Source organism: Coregonus clupeaformis, chromosome 6 (genome assembly GCF_020615455.1).
Source record: "Coregonus clupeaformis isolate EN_2021a chromosome 6, ASM2061545v1, whole genome shotgun sequence".
NCBI classification, from domain to species: domain Eukaryota; kingdom Metazoa; phylum Chordata; class Actinopteri; order Salmoniformes; family Salmonidae; genus Coregonus; species Coregonus clupeaformis.
Window position 1 is genome coordinate 11,630,330 of NC_059197.1, and position 26,951 is coordinate 11,657,280.

Sequence of the window (26,951 nt, forward strand, 5' to 3'; positions counted from 1 at the left end):
ACTCACACCAAACACAGAAAAAGACATCAATCACTCGATCAGTTTAACCCTTCTGTACCGGCTTTTGGGAAACCCTGCCCTAGACGGGAATAGGCAATCAGCATACATTCGCCTGGCCCAGACATGTTGAAAGTGTCACCGTGAAAACTCACTCCTCTGGCTGCTGATGCTGTTTGGGTTTGTTTGGGCTAGAATGATTTATGTCTAGCTTTTTCTCCACCTAAGAGTTGGAAGGGATGAGTAGTGCAAAAAGTGGATGAACCAGAAACATGTGGGACCTTCCCACCACTCATTGTGGTTCAGTCAGTGAATTACTGTGTTTCACCACATTATCCAGCTACATACCTCAGGATATGTCATACAATGTTTGTTTCTCAACTAAAACATGTTGAAATCAACTGTTGAATCAAGTATTTGTTTCTCATTATAAAACAGTACAATGCCTGTGTTTATACACAGGCAGCCAAATTCTGATCTTTTTTTCACTAATTGGTCTTTTCAGATCAGCTCTGAAAAAGATCTGATGTGATTGGTGGAAAAAAGATTAGAATTGGGCTGCCTGTGTAAACGCAGCCATAGCCTATACATTCCCTGCCATGTGTTTGCATTGTATTCCAAATATTTGGCACCCTCTGAAGTTAACAATTTATTCAGAACAAATGATACTATACAATGTATTATTTTAAGACCTTTCAATAACATTTTGATGCAGCCTTTTAAAAAACAAATTTATTGACTCCGCCCTGGCACACATTTCCATTTGTACACAACATAATCGATGGCTAAATAGTTCCCATTTCTGCCTAGTTATCCTCCCCTGCATCCAGTCCTAGCCTCTCTCACTCTGTCCAATGCCCCAGACCATAGGCCCTAGGAGGAGTAGCTGCCAGACTCAAACAGTTTGATGACTATGGCCTCCTCTGGCTGGAGCCTCAGTGTTTCCAGGGAGGTGGCGCCCAGGTGGTCCATCCCTGTGCTGGTCACAAACACCCCAGCAGTGGGAAGGCTGGGAGCCCAGGCTGGGTCCAGGGCTTGGGCCTCGGGCCCCAGGTTGAGCAGCACCAGGAAGTGGACACAGCCCCAGGAGAGCAGGAACGCTAGCACAAGGGCCGACGGGGGGGCCAAGGTGGAGTTGGAGGAGTAGTGGGGGAGGGAGGTGGTGTTGAAGGGGAGGAAGGTGTTGCTCCCATAAAGGAGAGATTCTTCTCTGAGGCGAGAGCGACTGAGGGAGCTGACCAGAGCCAAGGCAGAGCATTTGAGCATCCTCTGTTCCTGAAAAAAAGGAGGAACAGAGGAGATGTCAAATGGAGAAACACATCAAAATAGGCCTGTCATTCTGAGAGACTTTCTGTGGTATAAACATACACCACTTGCCAAAGTGCCTAGAACCACTGAGCTCAGATGTGGTAATACTGTAGGTATGTGAAGACCAACAAACTTCACATTATTTTACAGACTAAAATAGCCCGTTTTGGAGCGGTTTGGACTACTCACCCCAACAGAGTCGTTCAGTCCATTGGTCTTGTCTGCCTCACATTCCCAGCTCATATCTGCAGACACATTCTTCACCACAAAGAAAATGACTAAATGTTGTTCCACTGTACTAAAGCATGACCACATCGGATGCAGTTAGTCTGTATTGCATCCCTAGGACTCAGGTCTCTTACCGGTGAATGGGCTATTTCTTCTCCGTACTTGACAACAGCTGATCCAGGTAGTGTCATCAGAACCAGGAGTATTCTGTGCAACTTCAACCAATTTGCTATAAAACATGAACTACATATTCCTCAATCCTAACAGATTCCTCACATATACCAGCCAATATTAGTGACTAAAACAAAGATATCCTTTGATGAACACAGGTATAACAGTATGTGAGTTGTGTATATTTTGTTCTGTATGTTAGGAGTGCCACAGCACCTGTGCTGAACTCCTTGACCAGAACTCTCCACTCAGTCAGAGTCTAAAACAAACAGACGACATTAATAGACAACATAACATTCTGTGCTTATATGAACTTTAGTTAGTCTGGCTTTGATTAGTTGGCAACCAATTTTGAGCATTGTTCAACAGTCTGACCTTTTCTGAATATGCAGCGTCTGTCACAGATCCCAAATCCTGCCACACCCTGTTCCAACCAAAATCGGAGTGCATACTGGAGAAACATAACAATTTTTAAAACTCGTACAGTCTACGTAACAATTGAAACCAAGATCTAGCCATTCTACTCATGGTGTCATGCAAGACCTATCCTACCTGTATTGAGCCAGAGAGGTCAGAGGGCACAGCAGAGTCGTTGCCTACTGAGTCTTGGGGTCCGAACAGGTCCAGCTTACAGAAGTAAAACACTACTTTGATGCCTAAAGGAGGGAGACCATGTGAATAGTGGATCAGAACATTCAATAAGTTAAGTGCATCTTTCAAGAGCTCTGGAAATGTCCTTGTGAGGATAAAGGCTAGCTGGCCTCGGTTTAGGTCTGGCATTAGTGTCACGAGAATTTTGACGTCAACTACTTCTTAAATCTTTGAATAATTCCCAAAAGGTTGTAAATCTCTTAGTTTGAATAAATTAAACAAAGACCCAATTCTGCAATGGTCAGCATGTTTATTCATGAGAGCGCTCTGCAACAAAATGGTCGTACAATCTTTTTATACACACACGTCAGAGGAAAAACCCCACCCCGCTGTAGGCGGGCTGTATTTTTCCACTGTACACATCTTGTAAGTTCACACCTGGGTCTAGCGCATGTGATTTTCCTCTGCTCTCATGACCATCAGGTCACACACACACATACACACACACACACACACGTTCTTATCATAGTCTACTCTTTGCTCGGGCAGGCTGCATTCTTCAGTTATCGCGTCCTCACAATATCCTGAAAGCCTTTTCACTCCCCTTTCCCTGTGTGTTTTGGGAACCAGTCTCCTGTTATTTGGTTTCCATCGTTTTGCACTTCTGCTTGCCTAATTACAAGACACAAATACTCTGTTGCTGTGATATAAACACATTTGATTAACTCTCTAAGCTCTAGTCTACTAATTAGTCATACATTATTAGTTTAACTGAGGGTGTGACATTTTAGTCATATCTTACTCACACATTTCTTTATCAATTAGTCAACTTGTCGTAAGGGCAATGATGTTTTGGGTACATACTTGCTTTGTGGCGCTCCATGAGCAGTTGTTGGATCTGAGGCACTGTACCCACTCGCTCATCGATCTCTGATGTCCGGCAGGGACACGTCCCGGTGAAACAGCCCCTCCAGAATCAGAGCCCCCACACCCAGGGACTTCAGGTAGGGTAGCCGCTCACACACACACACACACACACACCACTGAACAACCAGAAGAATACCACAAAATAACTCAGAAACTAGCTTTACAAACAGAGATTCCCCACACACACCAAAATGGTGTAATATCAATTACTTGACTGAAGTCCACTAAACAGAGAAAGATACTGTTAGGTTGAGATAATTGTATGCAACACATGACTGAGGCCGTGTGAGTGGTTTAAACATACAGGAAACAGGAGAATGAATGAAATAAGGGAAGAAAATGTGAAAGTGCACAGTATGTTTATATTTGACTCCAAGACCAGTGGGCCACAATAGTGGTCTACAGCTGACAGACATACCGGTATTGAATACTGTTTCAAATAGGGATTGTGTTCTCGCTGTCGTTAGAAAAACACAGCAGAGGAGATCCTACTTTCCTTACATGTTTGAACTGTACAGTTTGAAAATGTCAAAACTATTTGGAGCTTTGACAGTGGTTGAAAGGAAGGACTTTGGATATGATGGTTAGAAAAGTAGAGCAAGGAAGACCCGTTTTATTAATATTATTCTGTTTGCAACGTTACTCTATAACATTTGAGTGAATTCACATCCTGAGACTGTCTTGTGTAGGCTATTCGGCCTTAAACCAGCATTTTCTATGGATTAGGCCTATGGTCATTTGTGGTGAATAAGTAATTAGTGGGAGGAGTTATTAATCCAACACTGGGAAAGTGGCGTCAATAATTCCAGACTTCCGTATACTGTCCCATACCACAAGATTCCCTAAAAACATGACACTTCGATACAGCTACGACCGGAAGTTACTTTTTCGTAGCAGGTTAGGAGAATTTACACAGCAGCAGAGCCGTGGGATGTAGGGGTGATGAGGGAGCTGCAGCACCCCCTGAAAAATCGGAACTATAAAAAATATTAATAAAAAACATTTTTTTTTTTTACAAAAGTAGTGCACTGGGCCTTTACAAGTCCAATATAACCGGCTGTAGCGCAGGCAAACAAGTCCAGCACCCCCACCCCCAAACTACTTCCCGTGGCTATGTGCAGCAGGTTGGGAGAATTAATGTCCAAGGTTACGAGAATAACATTAGGAAAAGGGTTTAGCAAAAATGCCCTCCTAACCTGCTACGAAAAGTCTCTTCCAGTTATACGGTATCTTTTTAGGGAGTTCCCCATCCCAAAGAGTTTGTACAGTGGCTTGCGAAAGTATTCACCCCTCTTGGCATTTTTCTTATTTTGTTGCCTTACAACCTGGAATTAAAATAGATTTTTGGGGGGTTTGTATCATTTGATTTACACAGCATGCCTACCACTTTGAAGATGCGATATATTTTTTATTGTGAAACAAACCCTCTTAAATAAGCATGAACTAAGAACAGATATAGCCCCTGGTTCACACCAGACTTGACTGCCCTTGACCAGCACAAAAACATCCTGTGGTGTACTGCATTAGCATCGAACAGCCCCCGAGATATGCAACTTTTCAGGGAAGTCAGGAACCAATATACACAATCAGTTAGGAAAGCAAAGGCTAGCTTTTTCAAACAGAAATGTGCATCCTGTAGCACTAACTCCAAAAAGTTTTGGGACACTATTGTCCATGGAGAATAAGAGCACCTCCTCCCAGCTACCCACTGCACTGAGGCTAGGAAACACTGTCACCACCGATAATCGAGAATTTCAATAAGCATTTTGCTATGGCTGGCCATGCTTTCCACCTGGCTACCCCTACCCCGGCCACCAGCTCTGCACCCTCCACTGCAACTTGCCCATGCCGCCCCCGCTTCTCCTTCACCCAAATTCAGATAGCTGATGTCCTGAAAGAGCTGCAAAATCTGGACCCCTACAAATCAGCTGGGCTAGACAATCTGGACCCTTTCTTTCTAAAATTAGCCGCCGAAATGGTCGCAACCCCTATTACTAGCCTGTTCAACCTCTCTTTCGTAACGTCTGAGATCCCCAGAGATTGGAAAGCTGCCACGGTCATCCCCCTCTTCAAAGGGGGTGACACTCTAGATCCAAACTGTTACAGACCTATATCCATCCTACCCTGCCTTTCGAAAGTATTTGAAGGCCAAGTTAAACAGATCACCGACCACTTCGAATCCCACCGTACCTTCTCCGCTATACAATCTGGTTTCCGAGCTGGTCATGGGTGCACCTCAGCCACGCTCAAGGTCCTAAACAATATAATAACCGCGATTGATAAAAGACAGTACTGTGCAGCCGTCTTCATCGACCTGGCCAAGGCTTTTGACTGTCAATCACCACATTCTTATTGGCAGACTAAATAGCCTTGGTTTCTCAACTGACTGCCTCGCCTGGTTCACCAACTACTTTTCAGATAGAGTTCAATGTGTCAAATCGGAGGGCCTGTTGTCTGGACAGCCTCTATGGGGGTGCCACAGGGTTCAATTCTCGGGCCGACTCTATTCTCTGTGTATATCAATGATGTCGCTCTTGCTGCTGGTGAGTCTCAGATCCACCTCTACGCAGACGACACCATTTTGTATACATCTGGCCCTTCATTGGACACTGTTAACAAACCTCCAAACGAGCTACAATGCCATACAACACTCCTTCTGTGGCCTCCAACTGCTCTTAAACGCTAGTAAAACTAAATGCATGCGCTTCAATCGAACGCTGCTTGCACCCGCCCGCCCGACTAGAATCACTACTCTCGGCGGGTCTGACTTAGAATATGTGGACAACTACAAATACCTAGGTGTCTGGTTAGACCGTAAACTCTCCTTCCAGACTCACATTAAGCATCTCCAATCCAAAGTTAAATCTAGAATCGTCTTCCTATTTCGCAACAAAGCCTCCTTCACTCATGCTGCTAAACATGCCCTCGTAAAACTGACTATCCTACCGATCCTTGACTTCGGCGATGTCATTTACAAAATAGCTTCCAACACTACTCAGCAAATTGGATGTAGTCTATTACAGTGCCATCCGTTTTGTCACCAAAGCCCCATATACTACCCATCATTGTGACCTGTACGCTCTCGTTTGCTGGCCCTCACTACATATTCGTCGCCAAACCCACTGGCTCCAGTTAATCTATAAATCACTTCTAGGCAAATCCCCACCTTATCTTAGCCCATTGGTCACCATAGCAAACACCCACCCGTAGTATGCGCTCCAGCAGGTATATCTCACTGGTCATCCCCAAAGCAAACACCTCCTTTGGCCGCCATTCCTTCCAGTTACTCTGCTGCAAATGACTGGAACGAACTACAAAAATCTCTGAAGCTGGAGACACTTATCTCCCTCATTAACTTTAAGCATCAGTTGTCAGAGCAGCTTACCGATCACTGTACCTGTACACAGCCCATCTGTAATTAGCCCACCAAACTACCTCATCCCCATATTGGTATTTATTTTGCTCATTTGCACCCCAGTATCTCTATTTGCACATCATCTTCTGCACATCCATCACTCCAGTGTTAATACTAAATTATAATTATTTTGCACTATGGCCTATTTATTGCCTTACCTCCATAACATTTACATTACATTTTAGTCATTTAGCAGACATGCTCATGTAAGTCGTTCTGGATCAGAGTGACTTACATGAGCATAACTTACTACATTTGCACACACTGTATATAGATTTTCTATTGTGTTATTGACTGTACGTTTTTGTTTATTCCACATGTAACTGTGTTGTTGTTTTTAAATCGCACTGCTTTGCTTTATCTTGGACAGGTCGCAGTTGTAAATGAGAACTTGTTCCCAACTGGCTTACCTGATTAAATAAAGGTGGAAAAAAAATGTGAACAAAAAGAAACTAAATAAGACAAAAAAACAGAACTTGAGCGTGCATAACTATTCACCCCCCAAAGTCAATACTATGTAGAGCCAACTTTTGCAGCAATTAAAGCTGCAAGTCTCTTGGGGTATGTCTCTATAAGCTTGGCACATCTAAGCACTGGGATCTTTGTCCATTCTTCAAGGCAAAACTGCTCCAGCTCCTTCAAGTTGGATAGGTTCCACTGGTTTACAGCAATCTTTAAGTCATACCACAGATTCTCAATTGGATTGAGGTCTGGGCTTTGAATAGGCCATTCATTCCCAGACATTTAAATGATTCCCCTTAAACCACTTGAGTATTTTTTTTTATTATTTAATTATTATTATTTATTTCTTTAATCTTATTATTTTTTTTTTGTGGGAATGGATCAGCTTAATATTGCAGATAGATTGTATCTTCAATCAATGTAATTGTCTGCATCACTTCCAATCCCCCATGTTTATTTTTTATTTTTATATATATACTCCCCTTTATTACTTTTCAACCCCACCATCCTTTCCCTACTTGGAGTAAATTAGTGAACAACAATGCCCAGGCCTCTACTTCCGGTCTATACTTACTATCTACACCTTATGGACAGAGTTAATTTTACAATAATTTTTATATATATATATATATATATATATATATATATATATATATATATACACACATTTTTTGCTCCTGAACTTCTTCTACTCTCAACCTCTCCGATCATTTTCATGGTGTCCATCCGGTTTGCTTCTATATGCCATATCTTTCTAACTGTGCTCCTTCCCAAAAGCTCCCAACATACAACCTATATACTTATTATGGACACAGTATGCTTACATTATTAGCCATCTTTGTTATTATTTGTTGTTATTTGTTATTAGTCCCATCCGTCAACTCTATTCAATACCTCCCATCTATCTCTTAACACCATCCATATAGGATTTCTATTTGCCATATACAGTGGGGGAAAAAGTATTTAGTCAGCCACCAATTGTGCAAGTTCTCCCACTTAAAAAGATGAGAGGCCTGTAATTTTCATCATAGGTACACGTCAACTATGACAGACAAATTGAGATTTTTTTTCTCCAGAAAATCACATTGTAGGATTTTTTATGAATTTATTTGCAAATTATGGTGGAAAATAAGTATTTGGTCACCTACAAACAAGCAAGATGTCTGGCTCTCACAGACCTGTAACTTCTTCTTTAAGAGGCTCCTCTGTCCTCCACTCGTTACCTGTATTAATGGCACCTGTTTGAACTTGTTATCAGTATAAAAAGACACATGTCCACAACCTCAAACAGTCACACTCCAAACTCCACTATGGCCAAGACCAAAGAGCTGTCAAACGACACCAGAAACAAAATTGTAGACCTGCACCAGGCTGGGAAGACTGAATCTGCAATAGGTAAGCAGCTTGGTTTGAAGAAATCAACTGTGGGAGCAATTATTAGGAAATGATAATCTCCCTCGATCTGGGGCTCCACGCAAGATCTCACCCCGTGGGGTCAAAATGATCACAAGAACGGTGAGCAAAAATCCCAGAACCACACGGGGGGACCTAGTGAATGACCTGCAGAGAGCTGGGACCAAAGTAACAAAGCCTACCATCAATAACACACTACGCCGCCAGGGACTCAAATCCTGCAGTGCCAGACGTGTCCCCCTGCTTAAGCCAGTACATGTCCAGGCCCGTCTGAAGTTTGCTAGAGTGCATTTGGATGATCCAGAAGAGGATTGGGAGAATGTCATATGGTCAGATGAAACCAAAATATAACTTTTTTGGTAAAAACTCAACTCGTCGTGTTTGGAGGACAAAGAATGCTGAGTTGCATCCAAAGAACACCATACCTAATGTGAAGCATGGGGGTGGAAACATCATGCTTTGGGGCTGTTTTTCTGCAAAGGGACCAGGACGACTGATCCGTGTAAAGGAAAGAATGAATGGGGCCATGTATCGTGAGATTTTGAGTGAAAACCTCCTTCCATCAGCAAGGGCATTGAAGATGAAACGTGGCTGGGTCTTTCAGCATGACAATGATCCCAAACACACCGCCCGGGCAACGAAGGAGTGGCTTCGTAAGAAGCATTTCAAGGTCCTGGAGTGGCCTAGCCAGTCTCCAGATCTCAACCCCATAGAAAATCTTTGGAGGGAGATGAAAGTCCGTGTTGCCCAGCGACAGCCCCAAAACATCACTGCTCTAGAGGAGATCTGCATGGAGGAATGGGCCAAAATACCAGCAACAGTGTGTGAAAACCTTGTGAAGACTTACAGAAAACGTTTGACCTGTGTCATTGCCAACAAAGGGTATATAACAAAGTATTGAGAAACTTTTGTTATTGACCAAATACTTATTTTCCACCATAATTTGCAAATAAATTCATAAAAAATCCTACAATGTGATTTTCTGGATTTTGTTTTCTCATTTTGTCTGTCATAGTTGACGTGTACCTATGATGAAAATTACAGGCATCTCTCATCTTTTTAAGTGGGAGAACTTGCACAATTAGTGGCTGACTAAATACTTTTTTCCCCCACTGTATATTTCAACCGTACTGTGATGTTTCACAAAAATTCTGAACCTCTCTATTCTCATTGCTTCTACAGATTGTGAATTAAAAATAAACATTTTTGCTAAAAGTATTATTATATTATTGATTGATTGACTATGACTTTTCTGATCACCCAGTAATGCTATCTGCAAGGTTAGTTCCAGGTAAATATTGCAATCCTTTAGCCATTCCTGGACCTGTGTCCAAAAACAAGCTACAAATGGACAGAACCAAAACAAATGATCTAATGATTCTGTCTCTTCACAGCAAAACCGGCAGAGCTGGGAAGATTGTATCCCCCATATAAATAACATTCTATTGGTAGCAAGAATTTTATATAATAATTTAAATTGAAAGATTCTAACTTTTGAATCCGGTGTCGTTTTGCGTGTCAGTTCATAAACACTGTGCCATGGGATCGGTACGTCAAAGATCTCTTCCCAACTATTTTGCAAACTATATGGGACGGCTGTCAATCCTTTGGTCCTTAAGTGAAACTGATATACTTTTTTATTTATCACAGTTTTCCTTAACCAATTATGTTCTTTAATGCTCCCCCTTCCACTTTCCTCTTCCACTTTTGCGGTAAGGCTGCAATTATTTGGTTGTAATTTTGGGTAGAGCAGACATTTCCATATGTTTTTGTTAGCTGCACCAGTCCTACCGATGATATCATTTACGAAGATTATACCTTTTTTAAACATTCTGTCAAAAAATAAAGGTTTTTTGTCAATTAGTATATTTGAATTTAACCACAATATTTGTTGCATTATTTGTTCTGTCGTTTCTGGAGGATTAAATTGAAATTGCAACCAACTTTCTATGGCTTGTTTTAGAAATAGTGACATTTGGGAGATGATTTTCTTTTCAAATAACTGAAAGTGAGAGGTTGTAATCTGAATAAAGGGAAAAAGGCCTTTCTTGAACATTGGGTGAGACAATCTTACTAATTTGCTTGAGAACCAGGTCGGATTTAAGTATAACTTTTGTATGACTGAAGCTTTTAGTGATAGGTCTAATGCTTTAATATTTAATAATTTCTGTCCTCCGAATTCATATTCATTATATAAATATGCTCTTTTAATTTTGTCTGGCTTGCCGTTCCAAATAAAATTGAATATTTTTTTCTCATATAATTTAAAAAACTGTTCGCTAGGCGTAGGCAAGACCATAAGCAAATAGGTAAACTGGGATAATACTAAAGAGTTAATCAGGTGATTTTTCCACAAATTGACAGGTATTTTCCTTTCCATGGTAGTAAGATCTTATCTATTTTTGCTAACTTTCTATTAAAATTTATTGAAGTGAGATCATTTATTTCCTTTGGGATATGTATTCCGAGTATATCCACATCACCATCAGACCATTTTATTGGTAAACTACATGGTAATGTAAAAATTGTATTTTTTAGTGATCCAATACGTAATATAGTACATTTGTCATAATTTGGTTGTAATCCAGAGAGGTTAGAAAATGTATCTAGATCCTCTATGAGGCTGTGGAGGGATTCTAGTTGTGGATTTAAAAGAAAACATGAATCATCAGCGTACAATGACACCTTTGTTTTTAAGCCCTGTATTTCTAATCCTCTGATATTATAATTGGATCGGATTTTAATAGCTAACATCTCGATGGCCACAATAAATAGATATGCCGATAGTGGACATCCTTGTTTCACTCCTCTTGACAGTTTAAAACTTTCTGAGAAATAGCCATTATTTACTATTTTACACCTAGGGTTACTATACATGATTTTGACCCATTTTATAAGAGATTCTCCAAAATTGAAATGCTCCAGGCATTTCTATATAAACCCCAGTTGAACTTTATCAAATGCCTTTTCGAAGTCTGCTATGAATAGCAGGCCTTGTTTCCCATATTTTCCATAGTGTTCTATTGTTTCCAATACTTGCCTTATATTATCTCCAATGTATCTTCCATGTAAAAAACATGTCTGATTAGAATGAATAATATCCGACAATACCTTTTTAATTCTATGCGCTATACATTTTGCTAGGATTTTTGCATCACAACACTGAAGTGTAAGGGGCCTCCAATTTTGTAAATGGACTGGATCTTTATATTTTCCACTTGTATCCTGTTTCAGTAATAATGAGATCAGACCTTCTTCTTGAGTGTCAGATAATCTACCATTTACATAGGTTAAAACATGCTAATAACGGTCCGCTTAGTATATCAAAAAAGGTTTGGTATACCTCGACTGGTATGCCATCCAACCCTGGAGTTTTCCCGGACCTAAAGTCTTTAATTGCATCCAGAAGTTCCTCCTCTGTAATTTCACCTTCACATGAGTCTTTCTGTGTGGCTGTTAATTTGACATTATCAATAGAAAAAAATCTCTACAATTAGCTTCAGTTAGAGGAGATGGAGGCGACTGAAAAGAAAACATATGCTTAAAGGACTTTGTTTCTTCCTTCAAAATATCATTTGGTGAATTATGGGTGACTCCGTCAATTGTAACCAGTTTCATTAAGTTCTTTTTGGTAGCATTCCTATGTTGAAGATTAAAAAAGAATTTTGTGCATTTTTCCCCATATTCCATCCAGTTTGCTTTATTTTTATAATACATTACACTTGATCTTTCTTGAATAAGTTTCTCCATTTCTTTTTGTTTTCCTCTAATTTATTCTGAGCCTCTATGTTACAGTTTTTATTGCCATCTATCTGTTCTGTTAGATTTTCTATTTCCTTTCTTAGTATAAACTCTTTTGACCTAAATTGCTTTTGTTTTCGAGATGAGTACTGAATTGCATGGCCTCTAAAGGCACATTTAAAGGTGTCCCATACAATAAGGGGATTCGCTGTACCTATGTTATGTTGGAAAAAGTCAGTTATAAATTCCTTTGTTCTAATTATGAATAAATTATCATCCAATAGGCTTTGATTAAATTTCCAATATCCTCGCCCACGTGGAAATTCAGTAAGAGTAATGTATATGCCTATTATATGATGGTCCGACCGCATTCTGTCCCCTATCAACACTTTTTTTTACTTTTGGTGCCAACGAGAATGAGATAAGAAAGAAGTCAAGACGACTAGCTTGATTCAGTCTCCGCCATGTATATCTCACTAGATCAGTATATTTAAGCCTCCATATATCTACTAGTTCTAATGTATCCATGACATTCACAATTTCCTTAAGAGCATGTGGGTGATTGTTTGTGGTGTGATTTCCTTTACGGTCCATTGAGCTATTTAAAACAGTATTATAATCCCCCACCATAATAATATTGTCTTGAGTTGCTTGCAGGCTTGATAATTTATTATATATATTGTCAAAGAATTGTGGATCATCATTATTTGGTCCGTAAAGGTTAATGTAAGGTTAATGTGGTCCTCTGTAGCTCAGCTGGTAGAGCACGGCGCTTGTAACGCCAAGGTAGTGGGTTCGATCCCCGGGACCACCCATACACAAAAATGTATGCGCGCATGACTGTAAGTCGCTTTGGATAAAAGCGTCTGCTAAATGGCATATTATTATTATATTATATTTAAAATAATCCATCTACCTTGCGTATCTATTTGGACAATTTGCACATTCGGATCGAAATTACTATTAATTAATATCATCACCCCTTTTTAATTTCTTTGCCCATGGGAGAAGTATATTCCCCCCATTCTTTTTTCCACGTTACTTCATCTCGAATTGCTGAATGAGTTTCCTGTATACAATAGATATTATATTCCTTCTCTTTGAGCCATGTAAATATTGTTCTTCTTTTGTTATTATCAGCTAAGCCATTACAATTATAACTGGCTATACTTATTTCACCATACACCATAATGAGATACAAGTTTCAAACCACTTGAGTGTTGCTTTAGCAGTATGCTTAGGGTCATTGTCCTGTTGGAAGGTGAACCTCTGTCCCAGTCTCAAATCTCTGGAAGACTGAAACAGGTTTCCCCTCAAGAATTTCCCTGTATTTAGTGCCATCCACCATTCCTTCAATTCGGACCAGTTTCCCAGACCCTACTGATGAAAAACATCTCCACAGCATGATGTTGCCACCACCATGCTTCACTGTGGGCATGGTGTTCTCGGGGTGATGAGAGGTGTTTGGTATGCGCCAGACATTGAGTTTTCCTTGATGGCCAAAAAGCTCAATTTAAGTCTCATCTGACCAGAGTACCTTCTTCCATATGTTTGGGGAGTCTCCCACATGCCTTTTGGCGAACACCAAACGTGTTTGCTTATTTTTGTCTTCAAGCAACAGCTTTTTTTCTGGCCACTCTTCCATAAAGCCCAGCTCTGTGGCGTGTACGGCTTAAAGTAGTCCTATGGAAAGAAACTCCAATCTTGCAGCTCCTTCAGGGTTATCTTTGGTCTCTTTGTTGCCTCTGATTAATGCCCTCCTTGCCTGGTCCGTGAGTTTTGGTGGGCAGCCCTCTCTTGGCAGGTTTGTTGTGGTGCCATATTCTTTCAATTTTTTAATAAATGGATTTAAAATGGTGCTCCGTGGGATGTTCAAAGTTAGTGATATTTTTTTATAACCCAACCCCGATCTGTACTCCACAACTTTGTCCCTGACCTGTTTGGAGAGCTCATTGGTCTTCATGGTGCCGTTTGCTTGGTGGTGTCCTTTGCGTTTGCTTGGTGGTGTCCCAGACCTTAGGCAAATACATTTAAACTCAGTTTTTCACAATTCCTGACATTTAATCCTAGTAAACATTCCCTGTCTTAGGTCAGTTAGGATCACCACATTATTTTAAGAATGTGAAATGTCAGAATAATAGTAGAGAGAATTATTTATTTAAGCTTTTATTTCTTTAATCACATTCCCAGTGGGTCAGAAGTTTACATACTAATTGAGTGTATTTGGTAGCATTGCCTTTAAATTGTTTAACTTGGGTCAAACGTGTCGGGTAGCCTTCCACAAGCTTCCCACAATACGTTGGGTGAATTTTGGCCCATTCCTCCTGACAGAGCTGGTGTAACTGAGTCAGGTTTGTAGGCCTCCTTGCACGCACACACTTTTTCAGTTCTGTCCACACATTTTCTATGGGATTGAGGTCAGGACTTTGTGATGGCCACTGCAATACCTTTACTTTGTTTTCCTTAAGCCATTTTGCCACAACTTTGGAAGAATGCTTGGGGTCATTGTCCATTTGGAAGACCCATTTGCGACCAAGCTTTAACTTCCTGACTGATGTCTTGAGATGTTGCTTCAATATATCCACATAATTTCCCTTCCTAATGATTCCATCTATTTTGTGAAGTGTACCAGTCCCTCCTGCAGCAAAGCACCCCCACAACATGATGCTGCCACCCAGTGCTTCACGGTTGGGATGGTGTTCTTCGGCTTGCAAGCCTTCCCCTTTTTCCTCCAAACATAACAATGTTCATTATGGCCAAACAGTTCTATTTTTGTTTCATCAGACAGGAGGTCATTTCTCCAAAAAGTACGATCTTTGTCCCCATGTGCAGTTGCAAACCGTAGTCTGGCTTTTTTTAATGGTGGTTTTGGAGCAGTGGTTTCTTCCTTGCTGAGCGGCCTTTCAGGTTATGTCGATATAGGACTCGTTTTACTGTGGATATAGATACTTTTGTACCGGTTTCCTCCAGCATCTTTACAAGGTCCTTTGCTGTTGTTCTGGAATTGATTTGCACTTTTCGCACCAAAGTACGTTCATCTCTAGGAGACAGAAGTCATCTCCTTCCTGAGCGGTATGACTGCTGCGTGGTCCCATGGTGTTTATACTTGCGTACTATTGTTTGTACAGATGAACGTGGTACCTTCAGGCGTTTGGAAATTGCTCCCAAGGATGAACCAGACTTGTGGAGATCTACAAAAGAAAATTCTGAGGTCTTGGCTGATTTATTTTGATTTTCCCATGATGTCAAGCAAAGAGGCACTGAGTTTGAAGGTAGGCCTTGAAATACATCCACAGGTACACCTCCAATTGACTCAAATGATGTCAATTAGCCTATCAGAAGCTTCTAAAGCAGGGTTCTTCAATTCCGGTCCTGGAGGGCCGAAACACCTCTGTTTTTCATCCCCTCCTTCTAATCAGGGGCTAATTCAGACCTGGGACACCAGGTGAGTGCAATTAACTACCAGGTAGCAATAAAAAACAGAAGTGTTTCGGCCCTCCAGGACCGGAATTGAAGAACCCTGTTCTAAAGCCACAACATCATTTTCTGGAATTTTCCAATCTGTTTAAAGGTACAGTCAACTTAGTGTATGTAAACTTCTGACCCACTGGAATTGTGATACAGTTAACTAGAAGTGAAATAATCTTTCTAAACAATTGTTTGAAAAATTACTTGTGTCATGCACAAAGTAGATGTCCTAACCAACTTGCCAAAACTATAGTTTGTTAACAAGAAATTAGTGGAGTGGTTGAAAAACAAGTTTTAATGACTCCAACCTAAGTGTATGTAAACTTCCGACTTCAACTGTACACTGCGATCATGTGACAGATCATGTGACACTTAAATAAAGTCCACCTGTGTGCAATCTAACTAATTATGTGATTTCTGAAGGTAATTGGTTGCACCATATCTTATTTAGGGGCTTCATTGCAAAGGGGGTGAATACATATGCATGCACCACTTTTCCGTATTTTTTTTTTTGAAACAATTTTTTTCATTTCACTTCAACAATTTGGACTATTCTGTGTATGTCCATTTCATGAAATCCAAATAAAAATCAATTTAAATTACAGGTTGTGATGCAACAAAATAGGAAAAACGCCAAGGTGTTATGATTTAACTGGATAGAACCCAAATGCAGACAAGTACACCAAGCCAGAGAAGTTTTAACAGGTTTATTATAATGTTCAATAGTCCAGGTTTCCAATAAATGGGGAAGAGCAAGTCCAGGTTACAGGGAGGGTACAGATCCAGGTCAGGGCAGGTGTGGTACCGTAATGTCCTAGTGTCCGTGGTGAGTCCAAAGGAGAGGCCCGATAGTGGAGAGCAGGATGGTGGTGGCAGGAGTGAAGCGGAGGCAGGAGTCAGGTTCCAAATATCTGTGGCACAGGAGAAAAAGTAAATAAACAGTCCAAAAAAACACAAGCGCGAAAACAGACAGGTTGAGTCGGCAGCGAGACTAACATGGTTGTCTTGACTATGATCTGACGATGAGTGGAAAGTTTGACCGGGTCTTAAAGGCTGAGGTGATTATGGTGAATGAGCTGCAGCTGGAACCCTGACTCCCGCACACCAGACTTCACTCCTGCAATCAAGGACAGACAGAGGGGAGGGGGAGAGCAGAGAGAGAGCTACCTAGCAGCAGTAGGCCTAACAGTACCCCCCCTCTACGGACGCCACCTGGCGGCCGACAGGGTTTATCAGGATGTAACCTATGAAACTCACGAACCAGAGCAGGATCCACAATGAAGCTCCTGGGCACCCAGGAACGTTCCTCAGGACCATAACCCTCCCAATCCACCAGGTACTGGAAACCACGACCCCGGCGGCGAACATCCAGAAGTCGCCGGACAGTGTAGACCGGACCCCCACCCACGATCTTGGGCGGAGGAGGGGGACGAGAGGGCGGGCACAAAGGGCTAACCGACACAGGCTTAATCTGGGAAACATGAAAGGTGGAATGAACCCGTAGGGAGGCAGGAAGCTGTAGCTTAACCGCGCAGGGGGTTAACAATAGACAGTATCTTGAACGGTCCTATAAAACGAGGCGCCATCTTCTTCGACTCCACCTTCAATGGAAGGTCCCGTGACTTCAGCCATACCTCTTGACCAGGAGAGTAACCGGGAGCCTGGGACCGGTGACGGTTGGCTTGCCTCTGCATGTACACCGAGCTCGGGACAGAGCTACCCTGGCCTTCCTCCAGACCTTGCAGCAGCGGCGCATGTGGGACTGCACCGAGGGTACCGCAAGTTCCCTCTCTTGGGAAGGGAACAGGGGAGGTTGATAACCCAGAGCACACAGAAAAGGAGACAAACCAGAGGAAGCGTTAGTCAAGGTGTTATGAGCATATTCCACCCAGGGGAGCATGGAGCTCCATGACCCAGGGTTAGACCCAGTGACACAGCGAAGTGCGGTCTCCATCTCCTGGTTCGCTCTCTCGGCTTGCCCGTTGGTCTGGGGGTGATATCCAGAGGACAGGCTGGATGTAATGCCCAAAGCTTTACAGAAAGCTTTCCACACCTGGGAGACAAACTGGGGACCCCTGTCAGAGACAATATCCGTGGGTAGACCATGAGAGCGGAACACATGTTCAACCAAAATATCAGCCGTCTCTCTGGCAGTGGGCAGTTTAGGTAGGGCCAAAAAATGAGCGAACTTAGAAAAACGATCAATCACCGTAAGAATGACAGTCTTACCAGATGAGGGGGGAAGTCCAGTGACAAAATCCATAGCGATATGCGACCAGGGCCGGCTGGGTATAGGTAGAGGTCGTAGATGACCAGCGCTGGCCTGGGTGGAGTTTTTACTTCGTGCACATACCGTACAAGCAGCAATGAAGGCTCGAGTGTCCGCCTCCATCGTGGCCCACCAGAACTTCCGTCGCACAAAGTCAAGGGTCCGCGAAACTCCAGGGTGACAGGTAAGGGGGAGACGAGTGAGCCCACTGAAGTACCTGGGAGCGAGCAGACTCAGGGACAAACATCCGGTTAGGGAGGACCCCTCCCAGGGTCAGCTTGATGATGTTGAGCCTGTCTAACAATCCCCTCGATGTCACATGTGATGACTGCAATACTGCAGGTAGGAGGCAAAATGGGTTCAGGGTTACTACCAGTATCAACAGCCGAATGAACACGAGACAGGGCGTCAGGCTTGACGTTGCGTGACCCAGGACGGTAAGACAGAGAAAAATTGAATCTCCCAAAAAATAGTGCCCACCTGGCTTGACGGGGGTTGAGCTGCTTCGCTGACTGGAGGTAAGCCAGATTCTTATGATCCGTCCAAACGATGAAGGGTTGTTCCGCCCCCTCCAACCAATGTCGCCACTCCTCGAGAGCCAGCTTAACGGCGAGCAGTTCACGATTTCCAACATCATAATTCCTCTCTGCCTGAGAAAGTTTCCTTGAGAGAAAAGCACAGGGATGCAGTTTGTTATCTTCAGGAGAACGTTGTGACAACACTGCACCTACCCCAGTGTCGGATGCATCCACCTCCACGACAAACTGGCGGTCGGGGTCCGGCTGCATCAGAATGGGAGCCGAGGCGAAGCGATGTTTCAGTTCTTCGAACGCTGATTCGGCCCCTTCATTCCAAGCGAACGGTCGTGAGATGGAGGTGAGAGCGGTGAGTGGCGCCGCAATGCGGCTGTAGTCCTTGATGAACCTCCTATAGAAGTTCGCAAACCCCAGGAATCGTTGAAGTTGTTTGCGGGTAGAGGGAGCTGGCCAGTCCGTGACAGCAGAGATCTTAGCTGGGTCCATCCGCAGCTCCCCCTGAGCTATGATGTAACCCAAAAAAGAGGTCTCAGACACATGAAATTCACATTTCTCCATCTTCACAAACAGTTTGTTCTCCAACAACCTTTGCAACACCTGGCGCACATGCAGTTCATGTTCCTGGGAGGACTCTGAGAAAATCAAGATATCATCCAGATAGACAAAAACAAACCGATTCAACATGTCCCGAAGGACATCATTGACTAGTGCCTGAAAAACAGCAGGGGCATTAGACAACCCAAAAGGCATAACCCGATACTCAAAATGTCCCAAGGGTGTGTTGAAGGCAGTCTTCCATTCATCACCCTTACGAATGCGCACCAGGTGATACGCATTTCGTAGATCCAGTTTCGTAAAGATGGTAGCACCATGAAGGAGGGGAAAAGCAGAATTAATCAAAGGCAGAGAATACTTGTTCTTAATGGTGATGTTGTTAAGTCCACGGTAATCAATACAGGGTCTGAGGGTCTTATCCTTCTTAGCAACAAAAAGAATCCCGCTCCTACAGGTGACGAGGAAGGACGCATAATACCTGCCGCCAAGGAGTCCCGAATGTAGTTCTCCATAGCCTCCGTCTCCGGCCGGGAGAGATTGTACAGGCGACTGCTGGGGGAGCGGGGCTCCTGGCTGGAGGTCAATGGCGCAGTCGTAAGGCCGGTGAGGAGGAAGAGAAGTAGCTCTGTGTTTGCAGAAAACGGATGCCAGGTCATGATACACGTCAGGAACAGCAGAAAGATCCATGGACTCCAGTGGAGGTTGAGGCACAGTACTGGCAGGAGTCTGAGCAGAACACAAACAATTCACATGACAAAATGTGCGCCATGAAACAATGCTACCTGTCACCCAATCAATGTGTGGATTGTGTTTTATGAGCCAGGGGATACCAAGGACCAGGGGAGTCTGTGGGCAGTCGATAATATGGAATTGAATGTTCTCCTGATGATTTCCCGACACTCTAAGACAAACAGGAACAGTCTGATGGGTAATGCGGGTCAACAATTGTCCATTTAGACCCTTAGCCTGCAGCGGACAGTCCATAGGAACAGTCTCCAAATCCATTTGTTGAGCCCACTCTCTATCCAAAAGCTTTCGTCGGCACCAGAGTCAATCAGCGCACTAACAGAGAAATTCTGGGACTGCCACTGGAGGGATGCCTGGAGCAGAATGCGGGGAGAAGAGGAAGAATCCGCTGCTCGGCTCACCAAAACTTCTCCCATAAATGATGAGCCGGCCCTTTTCCCGGACGAACTGGGCAGGAAGGAACGAAATGACCAGCTTCTCCACAATACAGGCAGACCCGAGCCTGAATACGACGTGCACGCTCCTCTGAGGACAACCGTGCACGACCCACCTCCATGGCTTCGGGTTCAGTGCTCCTCGTATCGACTCGGGAAGACACGGCTCTCTCCGTAGGGACGATGCAGGGAGGAGTTTGTTGATGACAGACAGGTTGCTTGGAACTAACACTCCTCTCCCGGCGGCGCTCCCGAATCCGATTATCCAACCTGATAGTGAGTGAAATAAGATTATCCAGCGTAGGCGATTCATCATATGACACCAATTCATCTTTTAAAGTCTCAGACAAAGCATTGATGAACACTCCTTGTAATGCCTCGTCATTCCAACCACTCACTGCTGCTAAAGTCCGAAACTCCACTGCCATCTCCGCCACACTACGAGCCCCCTGCCGAAGAGAAAACAACCGTTTCGCAGCCTCCTTGCCTCGTACGGGGTGGTCAAAAACCTTCCTCATCTCCGTGGTGAAGGCCACGTAAGCGTTGCAAATGTCCGACTGACTCTCCCAGACCGCGGATCCCCAGGCACGAGCGGAACCGCTAGTAGAGTTGATAAGGTAGGCAATACGGGCTCTTTCTGAGGCGTAGGTGAGGGGCTGTTGTTCAAACACTAACGAGCATTGAGTCAAAAAATCGCCACAGGTTCCCATGTTCCCGTCATAGCGCTCTGGAGCAGGAACAAAAGGCTCTCTGATCTGGGCTGAAGGGGTAGTAAGGGCAGACACTTGATTGGTGAGTAATTGAACCTGATTAAGCAGCACCTGACTGTCCTCAGCAATCGTCTTAAACAGGGTATCATGTTGGCCAAGTAGAATGCCCTGATTGGCTATGGCAGTCCAAATTTGAGTGCACTCTGGGGTGGTATCCGAACTACTGTCTGCTGGGTTCATGTTGGTCAGATCATACTGTTATGATTTAACTGGATAGAACCCAAATGCAGACAAGTACACCAAGCCAGAGAAGTTTTAACAGGTTTATTATAATGTTCAATAGTCCAGGTTTCCAATAAATGGGGAAGAGCAAGTCCAGGTTACAGGGAGGGTACAGATCCAGGTCAGGGCAGGTGTGGTACCGTAATGTCCTAGTGTCCGTGGTGAGTCCAAAGGAGAGGCCCGATAGTGGAGAGCAGGATGGTGGTGGCAGGAGTGAAGCGGAGGCAGGAGTCAGGTTCCAAATATCTGTGGCACAGGAGAAAAAGTAAATAAACAGTCCAAAAAACACAAGCGCGAAAACAGACAGGTTGAGTCGGCAGCGAGACTAACATGGTTGTCTTGACTATGATCTGACGATGAGTGGAAAGTTTGACCGGGTCTTAAAGGCTGAGGTGATTATGGTGAATGAGCTGCAGCTGGAACCCTGACTCCCGCACACCAGACTTCACTCCTGCAATCAAGGACAGACAGAGGGGAGGGGGAGAGCAGAGAGAGAGCTACCTAGCAGCAGTAGGCCTAACACAAGGGGGATGAATGCTTTTGTAAGGCACTGTAATTATTTGTAGGCCAATTCACTTTGCCCATAGGCTATTGTTATTGACTGGACTTCAAGAGTAGGCCTATATCACTAAATCCACGAAAACAAGTTAATTTAAAATATAGTATCTAAAGTGCATTCAGAAAGTATTCAGACCACTTGACTTTTTCCACATTGTTACGTTACAGCCTTATTAAAAAAATGAATTAAAGTAGTTTTTTTCCCCTCAATCCACACACACACACACACAATACCACATAAGTACAAAGCAAGAAAAGGTTTTAAAAAACCTGAAATAACACATAAGTATTCAGAAACCTTTACTCAGTACTTTGAAGCACCTTTGGCACTGATTACAGCCTCGATTCTTCTTGGGTATGACATTACAAGTTTGGCACACCTGTATTTGGAGAGTTTCTCCATTCTTCTCTGCAGATCCTCTCATGCTCTGTCAGGTTAGATGGGGAGCGGCGCTGCACAGCTATTTTCAGGTCTCTCCAGAGATGTTCTAATCGGGTTCAAGTCCGAGCTCTGACTGGGCCACTCAAGGACATTGAGACTTGTCCCGTAGCCACTCCTGTGTGGTCTTGGCTGTGTGCTTAGGGTTGTTGTCCTGTTGTAAGGTGAACCTTCGCCCCAGTCTGAGGTCCTAAGCGCTCTGGAGCAGGTTTTCATCAAGGATCTCTCTGTACTTTGCACCGCTCATCTTTCCCTCGATCCTGACTAGTCTCCCAGTCCCTGCCACTGAAAAACATCCCCACAGCATGATGCTGCCACCACCATGCTTCACCGTAGGGATGGTGCCAGGTTTCCTCCAGACGTGACGCTTGGCATTCAGGCCAAAGAGTTAAATCTTAGTTTCCTCAGACCAGAGAATCTTGTTTCTCATGGTCTGCGAGTCCTTTAGGTGCCTTTTAGCAAACTCCAAGTGGGCTGTAATGTACCTTTTACTGAGGAGTTGCTTCCGTCTGGCCATTCTAACATAAAGGCCTGAATGCTGGTGTGCAATAGAGATGGTTGTCCTTCTGGAAGTTTCTCCCATCTCCACAGAGGAACTCTGTCAGAGTGACCATCGGGTTCTTGGTCCAATCTCTGACCAAGGCCCTTCTCCCCCGATTGCTCAGTTTGGCCGGGCGGCCAGCTCCAGGAAGAGTCTTGGTGGTTCCAAACTTCTTCCATTTAAGAATGATGGAGGCCACTGTGTTCTTGGGGACCTTCAATGCTGCAGACATTTTTTGGTATCCTCCCCCAGATCAGATCTTCCACTGCTCCAGAGTCCAATGGTGGCAAGCTTTACACCACTCCAGCTGACGCTTGGTATTACGCATGGTGATCTTAGGCTTGTGTGCGGCTGCTCGGCCATGGAAATCCATTTAATGGAGCTTCCGACGAGCAGTTATTGTGCTGAAGTTGCTTGCAGAGGCATTTTGGAACTCGTGGTGAGTGTTGCAACCGAGGACAACGCTGCAACTCCCCAACGGGCTCGGGAGGCAAAGGTCGAGTTATGCGTCCTCTGAAACATGACCTGTCAAACTGTTTCTTAACACTCGCCTGCTTAACCCGGAAGCCAACCGCACCAATGTGTCAAAGGAAACACCGTTCAACTGACGTCCGAGGTCAGCCTGCAGGTGCCCGGCCCGCCACAAGTAGTCACTAGAGCGCGATGAGCCAGGTAAAGCCCCCCCAGCCAAACTCTCCCCTAACCCATACGACGTTGGCCCAATTGTGCGCCGCCCTTTGGGACTCCCAATCACGGCCGGTTGTGATACAGCCTGGGATCGAACCCGGGTCTGTAGTGACGCCTCTAGCACTGCGATGCAGTGCCTTAGACCGCTGTGCCACTCGCGAGGCCCGGACAGAAGCTTTTTACACGCTATGTGCTTCAGCACTCGGCGGTCTCGTTCTGTGAGCTTGTGTGGTCTACCACTTCACGGCTGAGCCGTTGTTGCTCCTAGATGTTTCCACTTCACAATAACAGCACTTACAGTTGACCGAGGCAGCTCTAACAGCGCAGAAATTTTACGCACTGATTTGGTGGAAAGGTGGCATGCTATGACAAGGCCACGTTTAAGGTCACTGAGCTCTTCAGCAAGGCCATTCTACTGCCAAGGTTTGTCAATGGAGATTGCATGGCTTTCTACTCGATTTTATACACCTGTCAGCAATGGTTTGGCTGAATAGCCAAATCCACTAATTTGAAGGGGTGTCCACACACTTTTGTATATATAGTGTATATCTCAGTAAGCCTAATCATGGATTAATTTACTTCTACCCAATGCCTTTTATAAAGGTTTAAGTTTGCTTTGTCATTTTGTGCGTTTTGTGCTTAAAGACCATAAAAATAAATGACTGAAGGCGCCACTTTCCCTGCGCATGCACACTTTACATTGTAAAGACATTAGTCTATATAGTGCAGCTACTGTGTTCTCGGGTGTTTAGGTCCACTGACCCCAATTTAATTCACCGTCGATAGCACCTGGCACCTCGTTCTGGGCGTCCATGAACAGTGAGGGCTGTAGGCGGTAGAACAGCGCCCTCTGCCACCAGAGTAACCGCGGTGCGACCGGCCGGGGATTCTCTGCATTATGATGGCGATAGAGGCGCCCAGCAAGGCTAGCCAACATAACCAGAAGACCAGCACTAGGCGGGAGCGTATTTTTTTCCCCCCTTGGACATGGGCTGCCATTTCGGGGTCTCTGGTTGGGGGTCCGTGATCAGCAGCGGGACCGTCTCAGAGTCAGAGCAACCCAGACTGCCCGACATCCCAGGGCCTACTGCCACGCTGCCGTAGCCATGGTCACCATCCATGTTCAATGGCATTCTGAATTAGGCTACTGAAGTTTCAATGATAAAAAGGTTGACACGATTTTTTGAAAACTTAGATAAGTTCCATAATCGAATATTATTTACATAAAACGAAACTATCAATGAATAGTTGATAGGCCTACAACTCATTACACTTTCAAACGTTTAATGACTTCAATGGAGGTGTTATCCACGTGCGCCATCTACAAATGTTTATTTATGGGGGGGGTTTAGGCTACACACTTATTAAAATTTTTGTAAATACATTTGATAAAATATTGCGTTAATTTTACTTAACAGCCCCCGTGAAGCTGCAACGCACACCCAGGGAACTCGCCTACCGGACAGGTGAAGACTTAACATTAGGATACCGTCAGGATGGAGGACTGGAATGCCCTGATGGTGACCAGTCGGCGCCTGAGTGGCCCTCTTGCCTGTCAAAGTGCTAAATTCCTACCATTTGTTTTAAATCGTCCAATTAGCCCATTTACCTTGTCTGTTAATTTGAATTATAACTCCATCCTTTAACCCACGTTCCATTTAACCAATATTGATCAGATTAAACAAATAAAGAGTTAGGCTACTGTCAATATTAATTTCTGGAAAAAGCAATATTCTGACCACCTGACACATACAAACAAAATGCAAGTTCCCTATATCAGTGACAGAATTTTGTTTTTTAGGCTTACCTTTTGAATTTTGAAGATTAATAATTTAAAAAAGATGAATAACCTACCCTTCCTTGCCTCTCTCACATTTGTCACACCCACACAAGCATGTGCAAACAATTTACTAAATGTCATGTTGTTCTCAAGGCATAAAATGCTGAATTATGTTAGGAATTTCAATCGATCATAGAAAGGCATGACTATTTTTAAGACTAAGCAACATTGCTTTATTTCTTGTTACAAAAGTAATAAACTGCTAGAAAACATTGTTAACAACCAACACCATATTGTGTAACATCCAACCACGCCAGTGTGTTTGATGGCTAATAATTCCATGTTGGAATGAGATGATAAAATGGTCCCCTTTTCAACCCAATACCTTGGTCTTTCTATTACTGTTAAAAATAGTATTCTAAGATATACTGGTACTGAGAAATACACACCAGAGTAGAAAGTGACAATCTGCCCCGGTCTCCCCTAATATCAGTTAAATCCAATGCAATGATCTGTCTAAAAGCAACAAAACTCACCGGATAACTGGCAGCAGTCTTGTCTTTGGGTCCTCTTGGCTTCCTACTATTCTTTTAGTCTTTATCCTGCTCTTCCACTGCATTTGCGGTCGGCAGACCAGTTCTATCCAGTTGGTTGTGTTTGTTTGGCCTCTCTAAATGTTCAAGGGGTATGGTGGTAAGAGGGGCACTGTGTCTGTCAAATGACAACTTGGCTGGAGCAATTAGTATGGAGATGTTGTCTCGCCACTCCCTGACAACCCATTCTGGAGAACCCGTGCTCAACTGAGGCCTTGGTAGGGCTTCATTAGAGCAAGGTCTCCCTACTTGTTTGTTTAGATCACGTGTCAGACTCGTTCCACGGAGGGCCGAGTGTCAGTGGGTTTTTGCTCCTCCCTTGTACTTGATTGATGAATTAAGGTCACTGATTAGTAAGGAACGCCCCTTACCTGGTTGTCTAGGTCTTAATTGAAAGGAAAAACCAAAAACCAGCATACACAAGGCCCTCCATGGAATGAGTTTGACACCCCTGGATAGATGCATACAACTGGCCAAAATAAAGTTCTGGAACGATATCAATGGTTCGTTATGGAACTGTCTTGTCTTCTTCTCCCTTGGTCCGTAGTCTAACCCTGTAGTGTTGTATCTATCAGTCTGAAGGCTGTAATTAAACACTTTAGGAGTAAGAGCCCACTCCGCTCCATTAAAAACAACAGGACAAATTGTTCACAGAATGCCATTTTATTTCATTCATTTCATGCCTCTTGGGTCAGCTAAAGGCTTAAATCCGATGCCCATACAGTCATCAAATCACTGACATACAATTGTGAAAGTTCTCATGGTAATCTGTTGTGCTGTCGAATCCTCTTGGATCCTATTTCCTCCTGATTTCATAGAATTCAAACAGACATGCTGCAGCAGTGTTTGATCTCTAGTCTAGCTATTTTTTACCTCTGACCTCTGCCATGGAATACAGTTACTATGTTCATCCATTTGGTATGATCCAAAGGAGGAATAAAGTAACCATACAACTACAGAGAGCTTTGTAAAACAGCACAATGACATGTGTTGAAAAGAAAACATGCAAACAGCAAAACACTTATTTTTCACAAACAGTTCAACAATTTACCTGTAGCTATACTACCTTACGCATCACACTGGTCTAAATCATGTCTAA

The 26,951-nt window shown here is 43.6% G+C and overlaps 1 protein-coding gene across 1 annotated transcript; it reads right to left on the reverse strand.

Annotated features, from left to right (window-relative positions):
• Positions 1 to 633: 633 nt before the first annotated feature.
• Positions 634 to 26,040, reverse strand: LOC121568244 (4F2 cell-surface antigen heavy chain-like). Its single transcript, XM_041878800.2, has 8 exons — positions 25,796 to 26,040; positions 3,160 to 3,338; positions 2,257 to 2,360; positions 2,080 to 2,155; positions 1,921 to 1,963; positions 1,668 to 1,762; positions 1,495 to 1,563; positions 634 to 1,272 (listed from the first exon to the last, which is right to left on the reverse strand). Exons 4-8 carry the CDS (start codon positions 2,152 to 2,154, stop codon positions 871 to 873), a joined length of 684 nt encoding a protein of 227 aa, XP_041734734.2. The 5' UTR covers position 2,155; positions 2,257 to 2,360; positions 3,160 to 3,338; positions 25,796 to 26,040; the 3' UTR covers positions 634 to 870.
• Positions 26,041 to 26,951: the final 911 nt, after the last annotated feature.

Bases quoted from the DNA above. Each gene is read 5' to 3' on its own strand.
- LOC121568244 (XM_041878800.2), bottom strand. From the start codon at position 2,154: ATGCACTCCGATTTTGGTTGGAACAGGGTGTGGCAGGATTTGGGATCT. The intron at 1,564-1,667 runs GTAAGAGACCTG...TTTGTGGTGAAG, and splicing joins AAGAAATAGCCCATTCACCG to AATGTGTCTGCAGATATGAG. The intron at 1,273-1,494 runs GTGAGTAGTCCA...CCTTTTTTTCAG, and splicing joins GACTGAACGACTCTGTTGGG to GAACAGAGGATGCTCAAATG.